Source organism: Rhamphochromis sp. 'chilingali' (genome assembly GCF_963969265.1).
Source record: "Rhamphochromis sp. 'chilingali' genome assembly, chromosome: 10".
Classification (NCBI taxonomy): Eukaryota; Metazoa; Chordata; class Actinopteri; order Cichliformes; family Cichlidae; genus Rhamphochromis; species Rhamphochromis sp. 'chilingali'.
In genome coordinates, this window is record NC_137937.1 from 18,296,269 (window position 1) to 18,323,420 (window position 27,152).

At 38.5% G+C, this 27,152-nt stretch overlaps 1 protein-coding gene across 1 annotated transcript; it reads left to right on the plus strand.

The window, feature by feature from the left end:
* The first annotated feature begins 7,332 nt into the window (after positions 1-7,332).
* Positions 7,333-26,456, plus strand: tmem161b (transmembrane protein 161B). The gene is made up of 12 exons (XM_080895128.1): positions 7,333-7,628; positions 13,172-13,275; positions 14,802-14,882; positions 16,066-16,163; positions 16,263-16,419; positions 18,849-19,000; positions 19,075-19,135; positions 19,239-19,379; positions 21,386-21,499; positions 22,474-22,648; positions 23,587-23,683; positions 23,798-26,456. Exons 1-12 carry the CDS (start codon positions 7,626-7,628, stop codon positions 24,079-24,081), a joined length of 1,467 nt encoding a protein of 488 aa, XP_080751254.1. The 5' UTR covers positions 7,333-7,625; the 3' UTR covers positions 24,082-26,456.
* Positions 26,457-27,152: the final 696 nt, after the last annotated feature.

A 27,152-nucleotide genomic window follows, 5' to 3' on the forward strand; every position in this document is an offset into this window, starting at 1 on the left:
TGTGCAAGAATTTTGTCTCTTTGTTTATCTGTTCTCTTTTTCATATCCGGATATTGAAATGTGCTAACACGCTTCAACACTCAAATTTGGAAATTTCAGTTAAATGAGCAGCCCATAATCGTATATTTGCACTCAAATGCACACACATAGGGCCTTCGGGTGATTGATGTAGGAAAATTTCTGATGTGTAGACTAGAGATGCCTGTCTTTTCCACTTGAATAGGAGGGACTTTATCTCTTCCCAATGAGAGGTGAGGCATATTGAAAACTATATTAAATTACCCTGATTAACAATTTAACCACGATCAGGAAAGCCATGGGGGTGCTCTGTAGGGAGGCCCAAAGACTATTCATCCCCACAGCGCCAGGGTCGTAAGGTGCCCCAAGTTCACAGGCTCGGGCTTTTTGTTATGCTAACACCTTATCCCAAATCAGCTGCCTCCTCCATGGTCAGACACAAGCATTTCCCTGAGAACTTTCAATGATTTGTCATTCCACCGTTCATCTCACCCCCACCCCAGCACACATATATGCACGCTCAGGCACTTCCATGCACAAGTCTGCATTTTTGCAAGTAAGGAGAAAAGAGATGTGGGTTTTTGAACCTGTGCGTCCTTGAGAAAGCCATTAAAAGATGTCTTTTTATCTTTTGTATAATGCTAAAATATTCCACGTACAATCACTTTTTTTTTTTAATTTCAAGAAATCAAGCGTAGTGATCAGCATAACCTTACTGTGCACTCAACATACTAAACATAAAACTGAAGATGTAAAAGAAAAAAGAAACAAGACAGAGGATAACATGTTTCAGCATTTCTGTCTCATGGGAGAGCTAATCAATACACATTAAGAGGGGAGTTGATAACACATGTATTAGAGGTCAGGAGTCAAACTCTGGTCAAATACCCTTGACCTAAGGTCAAAGTCTTTAGCATGAACGTGCCTCTGGTGCATCATCACATAGGTCCCAAATCTGTGTAATCACAAAAATCTATTTAGCCAGATAAGCATTTCTACAAGAAGATGTCTTAAAAAAGGGGTTTTATTTTTTCACTTCACATTTTGAATTCTTAAAATTGTTTTGTCATTAACAAATTCTAATTTATGAAAAGGCTTGAACTGTATTACAGTTGCAATAATAAAAGCATACATCATGCACAAATACGCAAAATGCACAATACAGTCCCTTATTTTAAAATCTTTAGACATTGCCAACAATCACAGCAATTCACATCAAATAAAAGAAAAGAAAAACGCATGCAATATAATGATATACCACTGATTGGAAGACAATTATTTGTGTACAGCCATGGTCCTGAGTTGTAGGCGTGTATGACTGCCCTCATCTCACACTCAGCCAAAACTCAACCAGGAGAGAAGGAAAAAAAAATCTCATCAATGCAAATTAGAGCCCACAACCTGAGGAGCCTTGCAGGACCCACCAGTTATCAAAAAAAATAATAAAAAAATCACAGGCTTTCATTTCCAAATCTTGTTGTCACAGATTCTCCATATTAACACAGGATAGGCAGTCATATCCATGGATTAGTCTGCAGTTACTTAAAAAGCCGTATCCACACTCAGGCTGCCACAAGAGAAAATAAGGATGCTTCTAATTCTGCCAGCATAATTGCCTGATTATAATGAGCTTCTCTCTCTCGCTCTCTCTCTCTCTCTCGCTCTCTCTCTCTCTCCAGCACTGCCTTTATTTCTCAGTGTCTGCACACACACACACACACACACACACACACACTGCAGCCTAATTCTGATATAAATCAGTCTTCAATTGAATAGAGGGGGGAAAAAAAAATCAGCATTATTATTTTCTGGTGTTGTAATAGTGCTGTGCACAGTGAAACCTGGCATGAAACCTAACATTTTCCTGCGATTTCAATAGATAATAGAGTTTTGAGCAAAAATAAAAATAAAGCGCACAATAAAAACAACAATTTATGTTCAAATGAGGTATGCTGACATACCGCCTGACATTCAGTTAATTAATTTTGTGGAATCCAGACACAGTGCCAGTAAAGCAGGCTAATGTCATATCAATATGCTATAGTGCCTTATGTTTCCACTTTCTTTGTTTGAGATGCATTACAAGAAAAACCACTGAACATTTAGCTATGGCTTGAAATTATATATATGTATATTTTACCAGAGTTTGTAGCTCAGTATAATTTAAATATGAAATATCAGTATTCTGATAATTTTTTAAATTAAGCCACAAAAACCCCTGATATTTATTTAACTTATATCTGACTGCTTGGCTTAATAGCATTCAACTCACAGGTTACATGTCACCTCAAACATAATAATGACTTAATCTTGAGATTTTATTAGTCAGTTATTTTCAAATGACACCATTGCTTTAAGCTGTGTTGTGCACTATAACCTCATCCCAAATCAACACCATGAGCAGTCTAAGCTGTCAGTTCACTCTGCACCAAAGTGACACTTTTAGTAAGAGCAGTAATAAAAATACATGCATCATTTTATACCTTTAGTTGTAAAAGTAAGTAAGAAGGATTAAGCCACACACACACACACACACACACACACACACACACACACACACACACACACACACACACACACACACACACACACACACACACACACACAAAAACACAGAAAGACACGCACCAGTACAGACAAAAAAAAATGATATTCAATTAAAAACAAATAGAGAAGGCATTATAATATAATATTTCCTTTCAAAGTAAATATAATGTTACCACTCTTCTACTGTCGACAGAAAACTGCATTTGTCAATCATTAAAACACATGCACTCCCCATGATAGAATAGACGGGGAGGAGAAGAGGATATGGTGCAGACAATATAATGTCACTAACTTTTCGAGTCGTTGTTATTCTGCCCGCAGTGTTTTCGCTTTGGCGATAGCATACATCGCCTTGTTCCACCAGGATTTGTTCTTCCATCCCTTTAAAGCTGTCTAAACCCAAATGCAGGCTAAATGAGCATGCCCACTCATGAATGCTTTTGCTTAATTACAATCCCTGATGGAAAAACTGCTGAGGGAGAAGCCTGAACACATCCACGTGTTAGGATGGAGACAGAAGCTTTTTTTTCTCCCTTTTTTCTTTAAAGAAGACAAAACGTATGTGTTCAAGTGTGTATGAATGTCATTAATTATAATAGGGGTATTTCCCCCCCCCCCCCGCCTCGACACAAAAGACAAAGGCAAGCTGTATGTGCTTGAATTTCATTTAGCGAAATGATATTGATGTTTTGAATAGAGATCTTGAAAGGCCTTTTTCCTTTGTGGACTGGATGTGAGTTTTTACTTATCGGAGAACAGGACCTGACATCTAACTTGCCAAATGTGTGAGTTATTTAAATATTAGCTGCCTTAGTTATTATGGTTAGAAAAAAATATCATTGGACAGTTACTGGCTGTAACAGACTAACGGTAAATAATATGTCTACTATTCCTGTTTTGTGAAGTCATAACGAGCCAAAAATAAACTAAAGAGGGATGATGAGTGTAAATTTATATTTATGTTTTTTAACCAATAAGATAAAATGTTTCAAATCTGTGGTTGACTCTGTCCTGGATTCAGTAGTGTGGAGAACAGAGAGTACTGTGTTACATGATCCCAAAAAAAGGAGACTCCATCTCAGATATTAAATCCTGATTCGTGCAAACCTTGACAAAAATGTTGAACAGAATTTTACATAGTAAATTTCTGTGGTATATTCTGTGGTTAACCAAATGTGTGCTTCGAATGTCACATTGTTCTAGTTAAGCAGAAAGCGCCCGGTTTCTGTAAAGGAAGTCTACACTACATATAAATTATTCAGGAGTATTTGCATTTGCATTGTAATTTGCATTCATGTAGATTACAGAGAATGAAGAAGGAGGCGCTGCACCAAAGAGAATTACATTCTGAACCATTTTCAGTCCTACTGGTGAGGAGTTGACATGGATTTTTGTTCTATTTTCCTCCTCTGCTTCGAGGTGTACTGCCGAGATCAGGGACACACATTTCAAACTGTTGTTTGATTAATAAAAGAAGGAAATGATGTAAAATGCTCGCCAGATCTCATGCACAAGAAGCCCTGCCATTAAAAATGAATCTTGACATTCAACAATGAGTCTATTTGATTGACTAGGCTGAGGTTTTTACTGTAATATTCTCATCATCTTTATTTATACTGTCAGGATTGTGAGTTGAAACTCAAAAGAACCAGTAGGCACAGAGGAGATGTCATATGGATTAAACACTAGGAAAATGTGTGAAACTCTCACAGTACACTGAAGATCCTGGCTATTATGTTTCATCTAAAAATAACAAGCCTGACTAAAAAGAACAGACAACACTGAATAAGAAAAGAAGAAGAAAAAAACACAAGCTCCAGAGAGAACAGAGTTCAAACAGCAGGAGCGATAGTGCTGAGTGTGATATGGAATACAACAGGGAGAATGTACAGTACGAGACTCCCTTCAATTATAAATGAAAAGGAAATCAGTGTGAAATGTATGGAATAACCCAGATTCTGAAAAAGCCCCCAACCCTATTTAAAGCTGCTTTAGCTGCTTTTGTGAAATGCTGATGATGAATTTCATGGGCATATATGTGTGCCATCATATGACTTCCTACTGCTTTAACGTGATTGTATTCATTTATATCACTATTAGTTTAGCAGCAATTATAACACCAATTATCAGAGAGACATTTCGGGGCCTTGGCCGAATGGAAAACGTGCCACAGACTAGGCTGAGCCAGTGTGCCTGTACACCACTGGATTGTGTGTATCCATGTGTCGTGCCACGAGGGGCTAGCACAATGCATCAAGGGGGTGGGGTATGTATCCCTGCAATAAGAGAGGAGGGCTTAGTCAATATATGCGCATGTGCAAATACACCCTGGCTCTAATATACCCACATGTTGTCATACACGGCATTCCATATGTAAAGGTGCGCAAATGCACAGTTGTGTTATGTCTGATCACGCTACGACTCATGCCGTAAATAGAAAGTACCAAGTGTGTTTTATTTAATGATTAGAGCAACATAATTACATTTTGCACGTGGTATGTCTTGCTTATACCTAAATACTGTATGTGAAAGAAAAAAACTTAAACAAAATGTTAAAAATAATAAAGAAAAATGCTCTTTTTGTTTGATTTGACAGGACTGACAGTCTGCACCTGATTCAATTGTTTTTTATGTATTTATTAATATTTTTTATTTTTTATTGGGATCTATGCTATTTACCACCTTGGGAGGACTGTCAGCATTAATTATGAGACCAAATATATTTAAAGTTGAAAAAGCACTCTTTAAAAAATTTTGCATTATACTTCAAGTCCTGCATTTACAGGTGACCATGTAAGTTTATCTGCAGTGAGCTACAATTTAAGAGTGATATTGTGATCTATGGAGGCGAAGTAATGGGAGGACAACAACAACACCACAGCAGAAGAGACCTGTGGAGAAAAAAGTGTGCTATCTACTTGCACCATCCAGAAGAAATCGCCACCAAAAGAAAAAGAAATACAAACAGTTAGAAAACTTTGAGGGTAAACTTTCATTACAATTAAGTAAGTTAAGTATAATATTCACCTGTGCTTCATTTGAGACCAGAGAATTCTCTTTTCACCCATTATAAGTATTGCACAACAAGAGACTGTGACTTGTCCAGGCTGTATCCTGCATTTTGTCCTGTGACAGGTGGGATGGGCTTCAGCCTCGCCAGGACACTGAATCTGGAGCTGAAGAAAATGGATGAATGGATGTATAGATAGTCCCACCTTCCCAGATTAAGATAGCCAGCCAACGAATTGAGAACTCTAAAATGGCCTGGAAAACTTTTCAATAAATACACGTGTTGTTGTGTAGAAAAAATGGTGCAATTCATAGATTAAAAACTATATTTTGTTACTGAGGGCTTGCCCTCATTTGCAGTGTGTATGAGTACTCTTTATTGTTTACTCTTACCTATATTTAACTTCATCACGCAGCCACTATTCAATCAAATTTCAGAGCCTGCCAACTCACAGAACTCATTAAAAATTTGTTTTTGAGGTCTTAAAGCACAAGATTACCCAAACTTCAGACAGGTGAAGGGCGACATAATCTCTGATATGTTTTAACTTAAGAAATTAACTTATGTAAAGTTATTTTTTTTAATTAATATGTGATCAATATTCACTGCCTAGAGATGGTACTTTTTATTTTTAAGTTATGAAAAGCACAATTTCTGAAAATATTCCCTTTTTAAATGTTTTATTATTTATAACAAACTTTATACACAGATGGGGTCAAGCAGGAGTTTGCAGATGATAAAGTGATATGTAGTGAGAATAAGGAGTCGATGGAAGACAGTCTGAAGAAGTGGAGGTAGGCACCAGAGAGAAGAGGAATGAAAGTTGCAGAAACAAGACAGAATACATATGAGTGAATGAGAGGGAGAGAGTCAACACACAAGGAGCAGAGGTAGGTGAGTTTAAATACCTGAGGTCAACCATCCAAAGCAATGGACAGTGCACAAAAGAGTTGGAGAAGAGAGCCGTGTCAGGGGTGATTTGTCACAAAAGTGTAGCGGCAAGAGTAAAGGGTAAGATTTAAAAGATGGTAGTGAAACCCGCTATGATACATGGCTTGGAACAATGGCAATGACACACAAAAAAAGACTGGAGTCAGAGCTGAAGACGCAAAAGTTTTTACTGGAACTGAACAGAATGAACAACATATGAAATATATACATCAGGGCGACAGCTCAGGTCGAGCACTGTTCCTGCCAGGCACGAGAAAAGGAGGAACAATGATGTAGTAAAAAAGACATGCAGACATGTTGGTGTGACAGAGGAGGATGCTAGGGATAGAGTGAGATGGAGGCAGATAATCTGCTGTGGCAGATACAATTTTCGCTGAAAAGAAAGACCCATACGCACGACACACATATTAATTATGAGTTTTATGATGTAGTTTAGCAAAAAATGCCAGCATAACTAAAAGGTGTGTTGATAATCTGTTGCATTATTTACCCCTCCTTTCATTCACTCATTTATATTTATGTAAAAGTAATAGGTGTAGTCTGCGAAGCTGTAAACGTTCCTCTGTTAACCTTAAACACAAACACGGTGTCCTCAGTTTCTTCTGTCCCGTGTACTACTGATTCTTTGCGCTTTTCCGGTTGGGGCGGTCCTGATATGTACGTATAGTCGCCTTGTCGAATCCTACAAAAAAGTACGGACTTTTTGTAGTGCTTTAGCGAAAGCTAAAATTTGAATTCACAATTATATCTTAGCACTTTTATAGTTTCGTTTTTATTTCAGTTTGTGATTATGTGAATAATTTCAGTTTTCCTACTTTACGTTCGGCACACAGGCACATCTGTGGACACCTCCTTACCCAGAGTTTTAATGTGACCTCTACTGCAGTTGAAAATACTTGGGAGCGGAGGCAGAATCCATTGATTTTTCTTGACAATGTAGGGGTGTATGAACAGATACGGTGACAAATTGAATGAGAAACCTCTTCTTTTTGTGTATTAGAATCGTAGGAAGCGCTTATGTGCTCCTCGCCGCTTGATTTCCGAGTCGGAGAGCTCAGTGTTGCCGGGGTAGAGTTCGTTTTAGCTGCACTGCATCAACATGGTGAGTATGACAGCGAGCACCTGAACGCAACGCTATATATGTTTTGTCTCACTTCTTTGATAGGTCTCCAGCCTCTAACATCAGCTTTCATGTAAATGTTTACCTTGACTCTGAAGCGTTTTACTTTTTGTGCCGTTTGCTATTGTGACTGCAGTGGGATGTTAGCTTAGCTTGCTAGCCAGAGCAAATGCTTGTAGTCGGCAGGTCAGTGTAGCTTGTAAGTTAAAACGGTGACAGCAGAGTAGTGAATGGAGTAGTACATATTATATAGTATATACATATATGTTATGCTGTTAAGTAGGGTCCACTCACATACACTGTTTGCAGTTATTGTCATTTACTAGTTTTGCATATGGGACTTTGAAGGTAGGTCGTATATACCATATAATTAGCAGTTAGCTTACCATTCAGCTGGCAAGATAATTTCGGGAAGGAGATGAAAACTACCCCCCAAAACATTTTTTTCACATTAAATTATAAATTCAACCCCGCTGTACGTACAATTGTAATGACATTTATATTTATATAAGTCAAGCGATTGGGCAGTCCTTATTGGATCAATAGCCGTGGATTTATAAAAGTATCTCAAGTTCTAACACAGCATCACCTAAGTAAAAGTAAGATGGAGTGTCAAACATGAAAATGTATTTCCTATTGAAAGCTAGTGAAAGGATTTTGCCTTCTTTAAAAAAGAAACAGAGTAAAGGAAAGGTTTTTAAAATAATAGAGATAGAATTTGCATAACCTCCTGCAGGTACAATTTGTATCTTCATTGGTTAATGCAGCTGACTGTATCTGCTGTGATGTGCCTTAAAGGCACAGAACTGAGTCTGAACTTCTTGAACTAACCGTTAACAAGTGACTGACTCATTAAGTATTAACATGCTTATTAACAGTTCTATAACTATGTTTATCTATATTTGGTTAGTTGATAAGTTGTAGTAACCTTCAAAATACTTTCAAAGGTTGGCTCAAGGTTAAGAGCTGAATTGACTTTTACGCCCCCCCCTCACCACACCAATTTGACTTACAAGAGTCAACTTCCCGTCTCTTCATGATGGTGCTTACTGATAAGGGGAGGTAAACGTAATGGAAGTTTACTTGCATGAGTAAAATGATGGACACCAGCATACAGGAATAATTAATTGGACGCATAATTAAAATTGAATATAATGACAACACAATGCAGCAAATATTGAAATTCACAAATATATTGCAGTGTATTATAGGTAATCATCATGTAGTGCATCAAGTATTGTGGATTTGCTGTATTGACACAATGAATAGGCATTGTACCGTCCTTGTATATTGCATTCTGTAATTCGCACCCTGATTCATTCATCAAGTATCTAGTGTTACTATTAGACTTGTTTTTATAATCAACATATGGAACATCTCTATCATATGCTGCAATGTTTATATTACAAACTTTGTTCTTGGACCTCTGGAACCCTCACTAGCTGAAGATTTTAAATACACCCAGCAGTATATAGTGAAGATGAATGACACTGGAGAAGTGCTGGTCAGTACAGGGTTTCACTGCTTTAAAGTTAGTTTCATCTGTAAAATAGTAGTGAGGTTTTTGAGCTCTTACAGATAGTGTTTATCGCTGCAGTTCCCACTCCCCACCCCCTACAGATTTCATTTGGTTGTTCTGTGGAGGGGGTCAAGCGGACTGGGCAAGATAAGGGAGTCCATGCTGGCTCAATTTCCCTCAGGCCTGAGATCCTTGCAGGTCTCCCACAGAGTGTGGTCAGCATCCACCAAACTAAGAGTGTGTGCTTTTGACCTATATAGCATGACCATTACTCACATGAAAAAAAATGTCCCGAGTGAGAGAGGTTGTGTTTGGTCACGCGTCACATCTAAGTGAGAATAATTGCCAAATAAATGGCACCCACTCTCCTCTATGTGAGTCCAGAAGAGGTATTGACTTCAGCTTTTGAAGCTTACCCCATGCTGGGTGACACTAGGGATTCCCATGACCAATATAAAATCTAGGTCCAATGTATATGTCTGCCAGTATCACTTGTGCTGTCAAGGTGTTATTCATTTCCTCCTTACACACCAAGTTCACCCTGACATGGGTTTAACCATCACTCAGAGACAGGTGTGTTGCTATTTAGTCCGGTCCTGCTTGGCGATACATTTACTAGTAATATGTGTTGCTTTTTGTCATTGTGATAAATGTTTGTCGTCCAAACTTGGAAGCGGATGTCTGTTTAACACTTTCAGCTAGCTGTAAACAAAGCTCATCAAATGCTATTTATTTTCAGATACTTACATTGAGTTGTAACATTGCAGAAATTGCATGTTTGCATGTTTTGAAGGTTAAAATATAAAGAGAATCAGTTTGTTGTCATTGTTGCGGCTAAAACTCTTTGACCATTAGTATGTTAAAATAATCTTTATGGCTTTATGTAAATTTTTAAGTGGATTCCAATCAGGGCACAGGGTTATGTTTAGCCTTAAATTGTTGATAATGTAAACTCAGATTGAGGATTACCGTGTAAGCCCAAATGTGAATTCTTTGTCATTCTTAATCTCTGGTTGTCTAGCTATCAATTTCTAGTTGTTTTTCAGCATGCAGTTTTGTAAGTGAAACCTATTTCAAATTTAGTTTGAGCTCATAATATTTTTTGATTTGATGTATTTGATACCTACAGGCCATTATAAGTGTATATAATGCATTTTTCTTTCTTGCTAATATTCCAAGTACATTTATTAGAAACTTTATTAATTAAAATATTTGAATGCGCCAGACAAAAACATTTTGGTGGGGAACCCCCTTTATGCTGCATCATGTTTGTTTCTACAAAAAACAAAAACAACACACAAAAGTCCCATCTGTCTGTGAGAAGAGACACTCGATTAGAACTTGGCAAGTGTTTGCAAACAAGTCAGTGTCTTCTATGTAAACTACTTTTTAGTCCCGGCAATATGTCAGTAACCAACCCAATTACACTCTTTTTGACCAGTTTTACCTGGCAACCACCAGCAGCCACTTGCCAGCTGGTCAAGATGTTATTCTGGAGATTGTATGTTGTCAAGGTTCCTCTTCCTCTAAATTCTCATCAGGCCTCTCATCTTCTTATTGAGTGTAGATCACTGAAAGATGTTAGTATGGTGGTTCACATCGTTTCTCTAAATAAACTGTCAAAGATTACTCAGCTCTGTAGATATAGTGCATACATTCATGTATGTATTTATATACATTATTCTTAGGCCATTAAGCGTACAGCTGATCTGTATAACTGTGACTTGCATCTCCATTTAATAAGTCATCAATACATCAATCGTGATCATTCCAAATGATTCACAAATCATTTGTTGTGAATGTACTTATAAAGTGATAGCATTTCTTATTACCTATATTCTTTAGCAGTGTGAAAAAAGATATGTATTGGAAGAAAAATCAATAGGAGTATTGGTACAGTGGTGACAAATATTGACATTTTTATTGCAACAAGCAGACACTCCAAACAGATTCCCATTCCAAGTTGGATTATCAGAGTTACTGCTTCATAATCTACAATTTAAGTTATAATAAATTATCTTAAAGTAAACATTAAAAAATACAATAAGAGTAAATTAATTGCCACTTTTTCTGCACCATTTGTCATAATGTCTGTGTTGCCATGAGCCTTTGCTTCTGTGTAAGGTATCCAAAGATTAAGCAAGAAGCTTAATAGCAACCTGGCACACTTGGATCAATATTCACTTAGGCTTAAGGAGCCAGAATCGTTCCCATCATGCTGCGCTTTTATCCTCTCAATGTAGGCTTAGATCAGTGGGTTGGCTTCTCTTTGGCAATCAGTAGGAACCATTGATATCTGTGCCTGCACACGCTTGACCGCAATGACCCAGTACAGAAACTAATCTCAAATTAAATACCTTTAATAAAAAAAATGAAATGTCTGGGGTAGGCTAGCACTAATGAACCAAAACGCAATAAAATTCAACATCCGGCAACTAGAGCAAGAATTCAATAGCTTGTTGTGTTTTGTGTCAAGATAAAATTACATTTACACTAATATTATTATATTATATATTATAAACCTAGTAAAATATTAAAAAGATATCTGCTTTTAGGAAAATAAAATGTTCTAAACTGCAAAATCATTTTAAGCTTAATTGTGCATTCTTTGATTTTACCATGTTCTGCACTGGGCTGGTGAACTATTGAGGGTGTACCCAGTATTCTGTAGCATGTGACCTAAATCAGCTAAGTGGTTAAGAAAGTGGATGCATGGATGATTTTTTCTGATTGGATGTTTAAGTAACAAATTAAAGAGTAACATTGTTTTGTTTTGTTTTTTATATGTTCCAAAAAGTGCTGCAGTTTTATGTCAGTTATTTTAAAATCACATCACAGTGAAGTAACCTAGGTTACTTACAGAGTACAACACTTTGTTAAAATGCTGTAAAACAAAATATTATTATTTTTGTTTTTAAATAAGCAGATATTTGAATTAGCCAGCCAGCTGGGGATGTATGCTGAAGTTACGAGAGTGCTTGAAGTTTTATGGGCTGGTGACTCTATATAAAACAATTTCAGTGACTTCCTTTTATTTCAGGTAAATGGTGGGGAACCTTTCATAAGGTGTTGATGCCATGAAATTACAAATGAGCAGAGATTTCAAAGAAAATACATATTTTCTTAGAAATCTTTGCAGTTTCAATTGAATTGTTGCCTTTGTGCTGCTTTCAAATAAAAATAGGCTTTAAAATTGTATCTGAAAAATTGTATTTGGAGTCTGCTTTATTTAAATGTTACACATCACCCCATATTTTTTATACTCTAGCTTCTATGTTCACTTAAGACATTACAAGATTGTGTTTAATTGTGATATAGAAGAAGAGACAGGCACAGTAAATGACTAATCAGTTCTGGTCATTATAAAATGTTTTACAAGCTTTCTTACAACCTTTAAATTTGCATAAATGCAATACATTTCTCTTTATTTCCTGATCTAATGAATTAAATAAATAACAAATACTAAACATCAAGCAGTACTATGAAATAATGCAACTGACTGGCTGGTTATGATGGCCTAATACAACCAGAGTTGTACATAAAAGGACTACTGCTTAGGTGGTAAACAGAGGAAAAAAAGGTTTTCAGTAACTATAAGATGAAGATTTCTCTGTCTGTCTTTACTGTTCCATCACATCTACCGCTGCTTGCAAATTGTAGCTTTACCAATCAAACAAGTGTTGAAGTAGCATTAACCAGAGTGTCAAAAAAGACACATAAATCAAGGTGTCAATGATGTTAAAGCACTTACGATGTCAGTATTCTGGTTTTAATGAACAGTAAAAGACTGCCACAGCGCCCCTTTGGTTGTAAATTTCTGTTGGCCTTTTAAATGATGTATTTTCACATTCTACACATTTTGTAGCTTTAGGTGTAGCTGGGCTTGTCTAAATAATACTGAAGCGATGAACCTCTAGGTCATGCTGAGCTTGTTTTGTAGCGGCTGTATGGCATGCGTAATTATTCTTTCTTTAAATGTGATTTAAATCCAATCCTTTTTCCACAGGGTGTGATCGGTGTGCAGCTTGTGGTTACCATGGTAATGGCCAGTGTAATTCAGAAAATCATACCTCATTATTCCTTGGCAAGATGGCTACTCTGCAGTGGCAGGTAATGTAGACTCTCTTACATGCTGTTTCTTTAAGTGCTGCAGGCAGTTTAGTTGCCTCCTGGGAAGTTTATTTCAAAAAGGGTTCCAAACAATCGGGATCAAAATGTTTACTCAGACTCTAAAGCTTTCGGAAGCATTTTGATCAAAGACCAAAGGTCGGCAAAATATTGGGGTGACCTGAAAGGACAGAAATAGGGTGCGCTTCATTTCCTCTAACTAGTGCCACATATGTTTTTGAGAAAACTGCTTTTTGGAACATCTTTAATAATTAATAAGCTTTTTTTAGGGCACCGTTGCAACATTTTCAGAACTGTTTGCCCTAAGCAGAGCATTGTCCCCTCAGAATATTTTGCAATTACTTTTTTCCATAATAAGTAAATAAATATAGAATGTAAAAAAAGCAAGCTTTGCTCCTTCTATCCTCCTCCACCTCACAGTAGTTCTCAAGATGCGCTAACAAGAGAGTTTCTAAACAAAGTTAAGGAGGGTCTTTGTCTTTAAAGGGATGCTCCTGAATTAGGTCTTATTTCAAGCTTAGTCCTTAAGGACAAATACTCTTTCTGTTGTAAAAGCTCTTATAAATGCATTTTAGATGTGTATTAGCGTCGCTTATGTGAAGTGAATCTTTGCGATATGTCTGGTTAGTGCGCGCTTTTGTGTTCTCTAAGTTCATCATAAAGCTTAGAGATGTTATAAATTGAGGCTTTGAGTCATGTTCATACAATCTAGACTTAATGTCACCACTTAAAAGAGCATTTTTGAAGAGTAATGTAAGGCAATTTAAAGTTTTAACAGTAGACGAATCGTCTTTGATTGTTGGGAAAGGGAAATGAATGAACAATTGATTATATAGTCCCCAGTTTTCTTATGGTACATGTTTAACCCCAAATTACTTGCCTATGCCTTCCATAGTTCATAGTCAACATATACTATTTTATGCTGGGTGTCTTAGCAAATGTACATCAAATCTAGCAACAGTCAGTCATTTTTTTTTTCCTTTGTGCGTGCTTTTTTTCTCTTTTTCTTTCCTTTTTTTAAATCCTGTCCTGTCTGGCAGCTTTTACAATCAGAATTATGATTTAAATGTGCCAAACACATTTTGCTTTTGCAAGAACAGCAACATGTGAATCTTTTATCTGTTTATTTATTTCTATTTGTGTTATTTTGGTTATTCATTATATGTGGTATAGTATGACGATTTCTAAGGCAGGACAGGCAGGAAAAAAAGAAGGGGGGTATACTGGGGAAATTAACAAAATACAATAAAAGGATACATATAGAAATACACAGTGTAGCACCAACTGTTGCTCCTGTTAGAAAAAAACTAACATACTGCACCTGGAACACATAAATTAGAAAATACATAGATACATAAATCAACAGTCTTCTTGTAGTGTGAGAGAGTGTGTTAGAATGGCTGTGTCTTTGTCACAAATGTACTTTGCACGTGCTTTAAAACTGTCTTTTTTCCCCGTCTACTACTCTGAGTACAAAGTCACATGGCTGTTCTTTTCTTTGTTCGCAGTTTGCGGTGGTACCAGCACCCTACGGAAGATGAGTTGAGGAGCTTAGCTGGGAAACAAAAAGGACAGAAAAGGAAAGACAGGTAGGTTGGAAGGAAGGGTGCGAATGAAGGCTATTGTTTGGTAGCGGGGAATAGCAGAGGCAAAGAGGAGGTGCCAAAGATGTGTTTATGTGGTTCATTTAAGGATTTTTTGAAGTAAGGAGATAAAATAGACAGATTTCCTTCTGGTTTGTTCCTCCATGGCTGTTCATTGGGTTTAAGAACAGCTCATCTAAGTGGTCCTGTCCAGTGGATATGAGGAAAGTTGGACATTTAAGGGGGGTAGGTGTTACTATTTGGACTGTTTTAGGGGAAAAGAATTGCATCATCTCTGAAATCTAAAAGGCATTATCAATTCAAAGGGGTCAGATGTCAAGCCTTAATACTAGAAGTGTCAAATTTTGCTTTGAGACTACTTTGCATTAAACAAACAAACAAACAAAAAAACCCATGCTATTCATTTTTCTAGAGCTGCAGGTGTATGTTGGGCCATACAAACGAATTGCCTTTGTACTCTTCATTTTAAATGTGAATTTAAAGTCACCGGTGACGGTTAATCCTTACTGTTCCACATGGTGTCCATCTCTCAACTTAAGGCGGTTTTTGTAGCACAGTCCTTTCTTTGACCCTGTATGAGGCAGGTCAAGGCTATCATCACCACATGCTCAGTAATCTCTAGAAGAAAAAGAGGGACCACTGTCCTTTGGCCAGCTCGTGCCATGCAGCTCAATTCTCTTTGTTAAGCGTCCAACTCCCTCAGCCAGGGGTGTAGCTGAGCCCCTTTTTTCCTGTCAGGTGCCTCAGAAATTAAATCTATCTAGGGCATGTTTGGTCTTTGAGTCTTAGAATGGTATTGTTCAGCCAGCAGTCCAAAACTAAGGAGGCCCTCAGACAGTTTTTCAACATTAAAGAGCAGCTCTCCATTCACTTGTTATTAGCGATTTAGAGTTGCCTACATTTTGCCAGACTGGGTCGTGGGAGAGTACATTAGTATTGGTAATGAAATTTTGAATGCTTGAGCTGCATTGGATCTCATAAGTAAAGCTTTTAGCTGTCATGGATTCTCTTCTTGCCTAAAAGAGAGTTCAGATGAGAGTTTTCAGTTCAGACTACTGTTATTCCGGTTTCTTTTACTTTAAAAATGCTTTACCATAAATCTTGACTCTGTTCCAGTTTTTTTTCTCCCTTTCTCACCCAAGTTGTTGTTCTGTCACTCCTTTTCAAGGAAGTACAATGGTCACATAGACAGTAAGCCCCTAACAGTCCCCAAGGACATAGACTTACAGCTGGAGACGAAATGCATCACAGAAGTGGACACATTAGGTAACTTGACTGTTTGTTCCCACAGCCTGTAAATACTGTGCAATACAATCTGTTTTGTAATTGAAAGTGTTGATTTAATTATGTACTTTATGTCCGCAGCTTTGCACTACTTCCCAGAGTTCCAGTGGCTTGTGGATTTCACAGTAGCAGCAACTGTGGTTTATCTGATAACAGAGCTGTACTACAGTGTGGCTCAGCCCTCGGGAGAGATGAACATCAGTGTGGTCTGGTGCCTACTAGTACTCGCCTTTGTTGTGTATCCTTACATCAGTCAGTCTTTACGTTTTATTAATTCTTTTCTTTTTTTTTCAGTGTTGTTGTGTGAACTAGCTTTTTATTTGATAATATGCTGACAGTAAGAAAAGGTTACACAATTATAAAATTTAGCATAACAAAAATATTCTTTCATTCATTAGCACATTTCAACTTTATATGCAGACTGTCATAGGCAATCATCAGTACAGCACCTGCTGTTCATCATGTTGCACCGGTTTTTTTAAGCAATTTTCTATTTTACGTTTAGTGCTTGCTGGTGTTGCCCGGTTACACATACTGTGTTGCCTTTACTTAGACTTTTGTTAAAAATAATAATGCAGTCCAAACTCTTTATTTCCTGTTAACTGTGACATTAGACCACCGAATGTAAACATGTCAGAAGATCAAACCTAACACTTGATAGTGGCTGCTTTGTCATTAGGATTCATTAGAACTCGTTAGACGGTGTTATGATTATACATCGTTATCAAGACTTTTGTGTTCTGACACCACAGATGATAGTCTGACATCAAATGATGGTCAGTTCAACATTAGCAGTATTGTTACAAGTGTGCTATCTTGGGCAAAAAACGTGAAGAAACAGTGTTTTTTTGTTCCCCCCCCCCCCCCCCCCCCCCCCAAGGTTTCTTGTCCTTTTGTAGCTTCTGTCAGTGTTTTACTTCCTCCAGCCAGCTAAAAACAGCAAGCTTCTGTTTTTTGTGAGGATCTGATGTATGTGTTTATTTAGATGTAGATTGGGCAGCTCAGATCCGATCATAAGTGGCCACTCAAGAAATATGTAGGTCAACATAGGTTAACATGTCTATAACAGAGATTCAATGTGCTATGTAAATGCAACAGAGGAGACTAATGGCACTGAAATGAGAGGTAAAGATTCTCCTGGTTCGAATTCCCATTGCCTTTATCGTCCTCCTGCTATTTGCTGTGCTGAATAATATACATTATCCTTGCCACCGACCAAGGGGATCAATGTTTCCAGTTCTCCAGGTCAGATGTGGCTCACTGTGGTCAGACGGTGTGTCATTTCCTGCCTGCACTGGCGATTGGAGGCCCAATTTTCACAGCCCAACATACTGGTATGCCTGGGGAAAAGGAAACTGATGAAAGCTGAAGATGAGGGGATATGTGTTAATTCGACACATGATTTCAGTTTTTTCCCCATTTCAGCCCTGGTGACAAGTTTAAATACTCTCATAACCTCTCCTTTTCATTAATCTGACAGCATCCGCACACGTCAGCTTCATGTCTGAATGAGGACCTGGTCAACAGTCTTATGAGGGCGGACCTTGTAAAATTTACATATCACTTTCAACACAGGGTTAAACTGCATGCATTCAATTTTACAGGCAAGCTCATGATTACGATTCCTGCTGTCTGTACATTTCTCCGTTGCATCCCTGTGAGTTGCTCATCTTACACAGAGCGAAAGACAAGTTGTATGCTTTCAGCTGCCAGAGGTATACACGGACAACTCCAGAATCACAGAATGCCTTTCAAGTATGATGTTGGTGAAATTTAAGTATTTTTTTCTGAGTTTATGACATTTCTACAGCATCAAACGGGGAGCCATCTGTGAGGGTTTCCAAAGCAAAAGTGCTGCATATATTTACACATGTAGGAGTAGATCAGTAAATCTGTTCTATCTCTAACAGCAGATCACCTTGTGTGTTTTTCTTCACATTAGACAGGTGAACTGTCACAGTTTAGAAGCTACAGTTAAATAATTTGTTTCAAAGTGGCCATCTGTAGTCCAGAGCTCCATCACAGCTGTCAGAGTATGCATGGCCTTTAATTAACGAAAGTAGGCCAAACTACATGTGGCTGCCATACTGTAGAACAGCTCTGATCTCATACATAATGTCACTTGATGTCACTTATACATATAGCAAATGTGCACACATGCTTTTAACTTTTATCTAGTGAGCATTATAGTACAAATGAAGGTTGGAGAGGTAAAAAGAAAACCCACTTGTTTGAATGCTATTCTTGATTTTGAGTGAAAGAGATTGAATGCCACACTGTAACCTTATATGTTCCAGAATCCAAGGATTTCATCTCTGTGAACATCAGAGCAAAGTCACTGCAAAATAGTATAAATATTTTCATCACTTCAGTCATATGCAGCGGTGCCAAAGCACCAGAGATCCACTCTCCACACATACCAGCTAGCAGGGTTTGTGTGACTTTAAATGAGTGAGGGTTCACACGGGTCTTTCAGTATCCACAGACTGTGTTCTTCTGTAAAGAGGAAAAATAGTTTGCATGGTGAATATCCACGTTGTTCATCGCATATTGTTGTGTATTTCTTTTGAATTTGACAAAAGGATAAAGTTTAGGCAAAGTAGTTTGTCTTAGCTGATTATGTCATTGTGCTTTTTGAGATGTTTTCCTTAACTGTGCACTGTACAGTAAGACGCTTTTTTCTCTAACTGCCCATTACTTCAAGCTGGAAGAAAGCGGCGAGCGCTCACTCTGCATTACTTTTGCTTTCTTCTTTTTTGTTAAAGCCATGGCCATTCTCATTGTCACTGAAAACTACTTGGAGTTTGGTCTGGAGACAGGTCAGTTCTGCACCATAGCTTTCTTTTTGTGTAATAAAAATATTGCTCACCGTTGAACACGCCTTCCTTTCTAGGTTTTGAAAACTTTTCTGACAGCGCTCAACAGTTTCTGGAGCACCAAGGCCTCGACTCCCAGTAAGTGTAACATCAGTGTTGTTGTTTCTTTCCTCCGCTGTCATAGATTCTTTACGACTTGTAAAATGACCGTTATAAGTAACGTGGATTTTCTCTTTCACAGGGGTCCCATATCTAAGCTCACCTTCAAGTTGATCCTGGCACTGCTTTGCTCTCTGATCGGAGCGTTTCTAACTTTCCCTGGTCTACGGTTGGCCCAAATGCACCTAGATGCACTCAACCTAACTACAACCAAATTTACACAGTGAGTCTTCTGTGCTTTGTAGATACGTCAGTAGCCCTTTTTATAGACAGCAATAATACGTATACCCCTTAGATGTTAAATGTTTGATCTTAAAACTAGAAATACAAAGAACCAATACTCCGTTTTACAGTTTTAAAAAAAGTATCACTAGAGTTTATAAAATTTTTCCTTTTAGTTTTTATGTAGCATTGCTGGCAGACAAATATCAATTAAAAATATGCTTCTTTGTTTCACCTGGTAAGATAACTGTGCTATTTGGAGCTGTAAAGTATTTAATCTCGTGTAGAGTTACAAACAAAACGGATAGATAGAAAGTTGATTCTGTTCATCTGGACGTAGCGTATTCAGTGGGAAAAACGTTTCGTCGCTCATCCAAGTGACTTCTTCAGTCTCAGCTGACTGCAGGTTTCCCCAATCTTATAAACAGTACATTTGCACAATGCCTGAAACTAGCACCACTAAAGGAACAATAGGCTGGGAGGTCAGTTCCTTCATCATAATTAAGCAAATTCTCATAACCATTGATCAATGACCCTGAGCACCATCACAGAGAGTTGGGGAATGGCTGCAATCACAGCATTGTAAGATGGCGAAAGATGTACCCTCAGACCCCCTCCTCGATTCAGAGATGGTCTTTCCCTTTTCACGTAAACGGCCTCCTTGACTCCGCGCTCGAACCAGCGTTCCTCCCTGTCCAGGATGTGTACATCCTCATCATTGAAAGCGTGTCCACTGGCCTGTAGGTGTAAATAGACTGCAGAGTCCTGGCCTGACGAGGTAGCTCTTCAAGGATAGATGTACAAATTCAGTACTCAAAGTAGCAAACTGAAAAAGAAAGTGGCTGCTGGAATAAGATAGTTTACAATTAAGGTCATATGGTTATAAAGAACCTTCTGTTACCGCAGTTTTCTCATTTTTGACCTTGTTTAATCTGCTTTCATTAATCTGTAAGCCCTGAGCTACTCAGTTCTCTACTCCGTAGATGATACTGAGCAAATGTTGGAGCAGAAGTTGCATTAGAGTTTTTGATTACCTAGTATTATTTGCAAGATTAAACTTTGCAGACAGTCATGAAACGAAGCCTGCTTCATATTGGCAGCCTATTCTTTGGGCAGATTAAACCAAAATGAATTTGTTTGGATCAGATGGGGCCCGTCGTGTTTAACGTGGACCTTGCAAGGAACACTTGTGGCTGTGTCGTGCAGAATCCCTCCAGTGAAGAACAGATAGAGATGAGCCTATAAACAATGGCTGAAGGTCTCTATACAGATTTTTTTGCCACTCTGGTGTCATTACAAAATATACAAAATATATTAATAAATGAAAGAATGGACCTTCCAGATGTAGTTACTCGTTGCCTTGAGGTAAGACAGTGTTTTTGATTTCCTCTAACCTTTGTTTAATGTATTTGTTACGTTAGACCTGTTTCATATGGGATGTGCTTAAATTGGCCACAAAAACAATGCTTAACTATTAAACTATCCTATCTTGGACTATCAAGAGGACAAGTGCAGCCCGGTAATACTTGTCTCCTACTATTCAGAGTGTGTCAAATTTAAGAGAGCACCCTGCAAGTCAGATGAAGGCTTGCTCAATTGAGGCAGATTTCCATTTCAGAACTCACTGGGTGGGATGCCTCTGACCATGATAGGGGGTACAGAGCAGGGAGCACATCGCATTCAGATAATCCACTTTGGCATAGCAGACTCCCCAAAATGGCTTCCTCTTCCATTCCCCTACTTAAGTGTCATGAGCTTACATCTTCAGACCCTGTCACCAGCAGGGATTATCTCCATTCCTTCGAAATGTGTGTCTTGGTTATCTTCTCACCACTCGCGGGGAAAGTTATGTTCGTAGTGTGGACTTTATTTCTCGCAGTCTTAACATTTAAAAATTGATTATTTCATTGATGTCTTCAGTTTTCTATAATGTATGAATTCATAGATGATTCTGAAGGGGGGGAAAATGAGTTTCCTTGGTTTTAAGTATTGTGTTTATTTCTGTAGGACTCTGCTTCATATCAACTTCCTGTCCCCTCTCATCATGGTCCTGCTGTGGGTGAAGCCTATTACCAAGGATTACATAATGAACCCCACTCTGGGAAAGGAGAGTGTGCCTTTGTAAGTAAAGATATGGGACACGTTGTGTAGTAACATGTTCCGTGCTCGTAAATACAGTTTAAGCTTTGTGTTGTAACTGGATGAATTAGAGCCGTAAGGAATTATTTTTTTACTTCAACATCAAATAAGTAGTTTAGTAATTGGACCGGTTTGAACATCATCATAGTCCAAAGTTGACTTTGTAAATAAAACACAGTGCTGGCTGAATATGAACAAAACTCGGATGTAAACTAGTTTGTTGCCCACATTTTAGTCTGTGTAAACAATTCATCATGATTCTCCCGGAAGTCTATAGTCTCACACATCACGTTGACGGATCCGTACTCTGGAAGGGAAGTCAGTTCAACTGCCTTGATATCTAGAAAGCTAATTACCTGGCACTCAGAGATGAGACGTCATTGTCAAGGTATAAAAAAAATAAATAAAAGCAATTGTGTCCTTTTGTAGTGCGAAACAGATGTAAACAAAGCAACGCCATTTGTGAGAAAGGAATGTACAAAAATGAGATAACGATTGTATTCAGTGCAAAGATAAAGTGACAACAAGTACACGCATTTTCTGTTTGGACTTTAAACAAATTTAGTCACGCCTGACAGAAGGCCCTTTTTTTCCACCTTCTCTTTGTTTATTTTGAGTTTGTGTATTTCATTTGTGGCACAAGTTTGAATTCTGTCATGTCTTGAACTTTCTCCTGCTGTTGACAGCGACTCAAACCTGATTAAGTCCTATTTCATGTTACAGTGCCCCCTTTTCATTATTTTTTTAATTTCTCAATTTCACCCTCTCTTACTTTTCTTTTTTTGTTGTGTATTACTCTTTTTGCTCTTACAGTCTTTCCTTTCTGTCTCAGCATTCTTACCTACCATCCAAATGGCACAGCGGCTACATGATGTATTGAGTTTGTGTGCCGGGGGGGGGGGACTGCCATCCTTTCATCCCCCCTCTTCTCACTCCTGTCTTTCTGTTACTGTCAGGATGACTGAACAGACGTATGATACTTTGCGGTTATGGGCGATCGTACTGATGTGTGTGCTGCGGCTTGCTATGATGAGACATCACTTGCAGGCTTACCTCAACTTGGCCCAGAAGGGTGTGGATCAGATGAAGAAGGAAGCTGGACGGATAAGTACTGTGGACCTGCAGAAGATGGTGGGCAATTTTTGTTTTTCCCATGATATTAGTCATAATTATTGATCATTATTAATCAATTACGACTCTGTTTTTTTAATGTAAGAAAATGCAACTACCCGTTTCGACTTAAGGTGAGCACTGAAACGAGGGATTCAGAGTGTTTAGATTACATCACCTATGGCATATGGAATGAAATGAGTAGTTGCCCAGTCATTGCTTTGAATTTTTTCCCATTGGGTGCAGTCTCAAACTGCAGTCACTCTCAGACAGATTTCTGGTTTACACAACAGATGTGCAACAGGTGATTTTCAACAGTTTATCAAAGTTATTGCAATTTCCAACTTGACTCCGTTCAGCTGCAGACTGATAGCAGACTGATTGCTGTTACTTTGGTGCATCAAGACAGAAATTTAACTTTGAAGATCGCACAGATTGCGAATAGTTGCAGTCTACAAAGCAGCCATTGTGAAGGCAGCAGGTTCACTGCACACGATCCTATTAATTTTGGTTTTGCCAAGGTTTGCAATCACTGTTCTCCTTAGTGCGACTGTGTTGTTAAGGTTGATCTAAGATGCTGGTTTTGCAGAGGCGAAGCAATTAAGAAGCCTGAATAATATACTACAACTACAGATAGAACAAAACGCTTTATCCCGTTAAGATTTTTAGATTCAAGTCTACAACAGACAAAAAAACTGATCCCTGTAGTTAACTAATATTTTTATTTATGACTGAAATGCTCTTAAAATGTGAAGATGTTTTATTGCTGATGTTGCTTGATCTATCAATTCATTATTACTGTTACGATGTGTCCTTGCCCTACATGAAATAGGGCTTAGAGAAACAAAAGCTGCTGTGAGTTTATGAGCTTAGTTGAAAACATTTGGAACGATATTGTGTTAACATTTTGTGTAAAAAGCTTATTGTAACGGTGCTTTTCTTGTCTACTTTTCACCTAGGTTGCACGTGTTTTTTACTATTTGTGTGTTATTGCACTACAATATGTGGCACCCCTGGTGATGTTGCTACACACAACCTTGCTGCTAAAAACCTTAGGTGAGTCATCTACTGCTTGGTAAATATATATTTTTTCATGTTTAAAATATCACATTTTCCTCCAACTTCAGGTTATATTTCCTTTTCCCCTCCCATTTTCCTCAATTATTACAGGTGGTCACTCCTGGTGGGTTTATCATGAAGAAGACCTGCCTTGCACCCATGAAATGAACTCGGACTCTATAATGGGTGAAGCACCAACAGCAGCTACGGTGATAGAAACAGGAGCCCGAGCATCAGTAGCTCAGCTCTCAGTGGCCCTGGGAGGCCTGCGGACTGTTTTCAGCCCCTTGCTTTTCCGGGGCCTCTTCTCCTTCTTCACTTGGTGGATTGCTGCCTGCCTTTTCTCCACCTCCCTGTTTGGCCTCTTCTACCATCAGTATCTCATGGCGGCATAGCATCACCAGGCCACTGGTGTCATCAACCCCCCCCTCCAGCTGCACACACACACACAACCGCAGTGCAACTAATGTGTACAGCCTGATCAAAAAGGACTGAGTGGGGGGGGGCAAATGGAGGCCTACTTACAGCTCAACATCCGCCCCCCTTTCCCTTCCTTCTTCTCTCTGACCACCAGTACAATAACTTCAGTCATATCCTCAGAGCTCCTGGTTCAACTTCCAGTGCTTCCTCCATAGACCATGAACTCTGACATTGTTTTTACATGTGACCACAACTTTTGATCTGGTCAAGAACATTTCTAAACCTTAACAAGACTGTAAGAGTAATCGGTATCAGCAGTGTGTCGGAAGAGCTGTAAAAATAAATAAATACAATAGAATTAATTAATTTTACTAGGTGAAAATCGGTGTGGCAATTCTGATCAGTTACATCATTTTTTTGTGAGGGGAGTTGAATCCATGGTAACTGTTCACAACAGAGCACATGCAATGAGTTTAATTCATCAGCATCTTCAGGTTTTTGACATCTTCTGCTTAGAAAATGCAGGTTCTTTGCAGCATTGTGCACATCAGCAAGAGTCTGGCTTATTTAAACCACAGAGTGCATACATGCTGCTAGGGGCCTGGATGCTAAGAGTCCTTCGGGCATATTCAAGGTCCTAAACCCAATGCACGTTAAAGAAGCTGCATTTAAACCAAAGGATGTCACTGAATCTAGATCTACAATCACCTCAGCTGTTTATGTGTGTGCGTGTGTGCTTTTACATTTGTGGGAAACTGATGATTGCCACACTTAGTCCACATTTGTCTCTTGATTGAAACTTTTAACATATTTTTCAAACTTAATATAATTTGTTGGTTTGTTTTGTTTTTTCCTGCAATGCCTCAGAGAAGAGTCTTACTGTTTGTTGCTAACCGGTGAGCGTCTGTGTTAGAGGAGGGAGGGACAGGCTGGGATGTTCCCAGAATAGCTGCTCGGGTTGTGGCGTCCGTAATAAAAGCAGCGAGAAGCAGTGTTCGACTCAAAGGGTGACATCTCGCTGACTCAAAGCTGATTTCTTTAAATGTGTCTAAATGAACTGAGATAGAGGAGAGACTCTTTTAAAGAAAGGCATAGTTTTGATATCATACTTGCATTGGAATCTTCCTGGTTTTAACTGAGCCATTTTTAGAAGATGTGGGAGATGTGAAGATGATTCAATGGGAGGGACAGGGTCAGGGTTCACGCTTGTGTCTGCATCTACAGCACAAGGCTCTGTGCTGAAGGTCAGGTGAGGAGATGATGTCAGCAACGGTTGATAAGCTACTGCCTTTATATTGTTTCTTTTTACTTCTATCCATTCATTGATTTTAACCTCGTGAGAACAATCTTTGATTTGTATTCTTTTTTTTCCAACAGAACAAATGTTTTGTTTTTTTAATTTTAAAAATGTGTGCCAAGTGAGTCTGACCCCGAGCCCCACCGCGCCTCCTGCTTTTTCTTTTTTCCCCCCACAGGAAAAAGGACAAAAAAAAAGAGGGAATCACTAGTTCTGCTTCACGTAACGATATTGAAGTATTTACCGTTCCTTTGTATGCTGTAATTCTCGGGGGTGGGTGATTTTAAACGCACAAGCAGTCATTGTGCAGATGACACACTGGCCAATGCGATTGTCCAGTTTATTCAGGAATGTTGGGTACGTGGCGCCAGATTAATCGCACGGTGCTGCGGTTCTCTGGCCTGTCATTTCCTTTTGCTTTTAATAAACAATCGAGCTGTAATTTCAAAATTCCAGCTCAGTTTTGTACAGAACCACCATATCAGCGTTTCTAAGCTCCTGATGTCAAAAGTCTTAGCTTTAGTTGTGTGTTTTTAAAGGATGGAGAATATGCACATAATGAATGTATCAATCCTGCCTAATTTCTAGATTTTCTGTTTGTTTTTTATGGAAATTATTTGTTTGATGACTTGATTTAACACCCCTCACTCCTTGTACTTCTTAAACTCCTGTCTAATCTGTCTAAATCTGCCCCTCAAGCAAATTGTAATTTATCCTAATGACCAGTTTAATTGATTGATCTGTATTTTTTTTGTATTTATTACACATATTGAGGCCTGTAAACATTTCTCATTTGAATGGCAAACTCTTTTCTTTCATTGTCAGAGTGTGGTGGGCTAAAATCAGCTTTGAACCTGTGTTTGACGGCGTGGTTCTGATCGGTTGCGAAAGAGTACTGGATGCCTTATCGGGCATCGCTCCTTCAGTTTGTGTTACCATTGAAAGTGTTTGTTATTCATTGCTGGGTTCACAAAGCAAATTACACACACTGTTGTTCTTTCATGTATTTATTTCTGCTTTAGAGTTTAGTCTTAAATAAATTATGTTCTTTAATTCGTCCTTTTTAGTACGTCCTTGTAGCTTCATACACAACTTTACACAACTGGGACGTCGGTTAATGATCAAAACTTAAGATGCAGTTGACTCATTATGGTCAGAAGATCAGACCAAGCTCTGAAAAGTTAAAAGACGACCTTGTGCATTTTGTTTTGTCTGATTTTCTGGCCATGCCACCTTCTGAAACTTGTTTCCAGATGACCAAAGATGGAAACTCATTTTTTTTACAGGACATTTCTGGTGATATCCCATACTGTAGTAGAGGAACGTGCTCAACACAGACTACACTTTTGTGGACTCTCTCTTCCAAAGGATGCCAGCAGGAACCCTAGAAAGAACAATAAGCATTTTATTATGTGTTTCACTCCCAGTTTAGCTCGTTCTCACAGGCAAATAACTTTTTTTTTGGTGATTGGAAAAAGGTGTGGTTTCTGGTAAACTGCTAAATTAATAAATTGCTGATGTTTTTATACACCTTGGCTTTTTCTGCAGAGCTGTTTTTGTGGTGTGGCCTTCATGATTGCATGGGGGGAGGCGGGGGATACAGAGGCTGCTTCATCTGCACTTGAAGACTGTAAGCACATAAGGTCCTCTGTCCAAATCAGTGCTCCAATTGCTTTGGAAGTAAAAGCTTTCCTCTGCATTTACAGTGTCTCAGTTTTGAATCTTCAAGGTCTTCGGAAAGATTAAGTT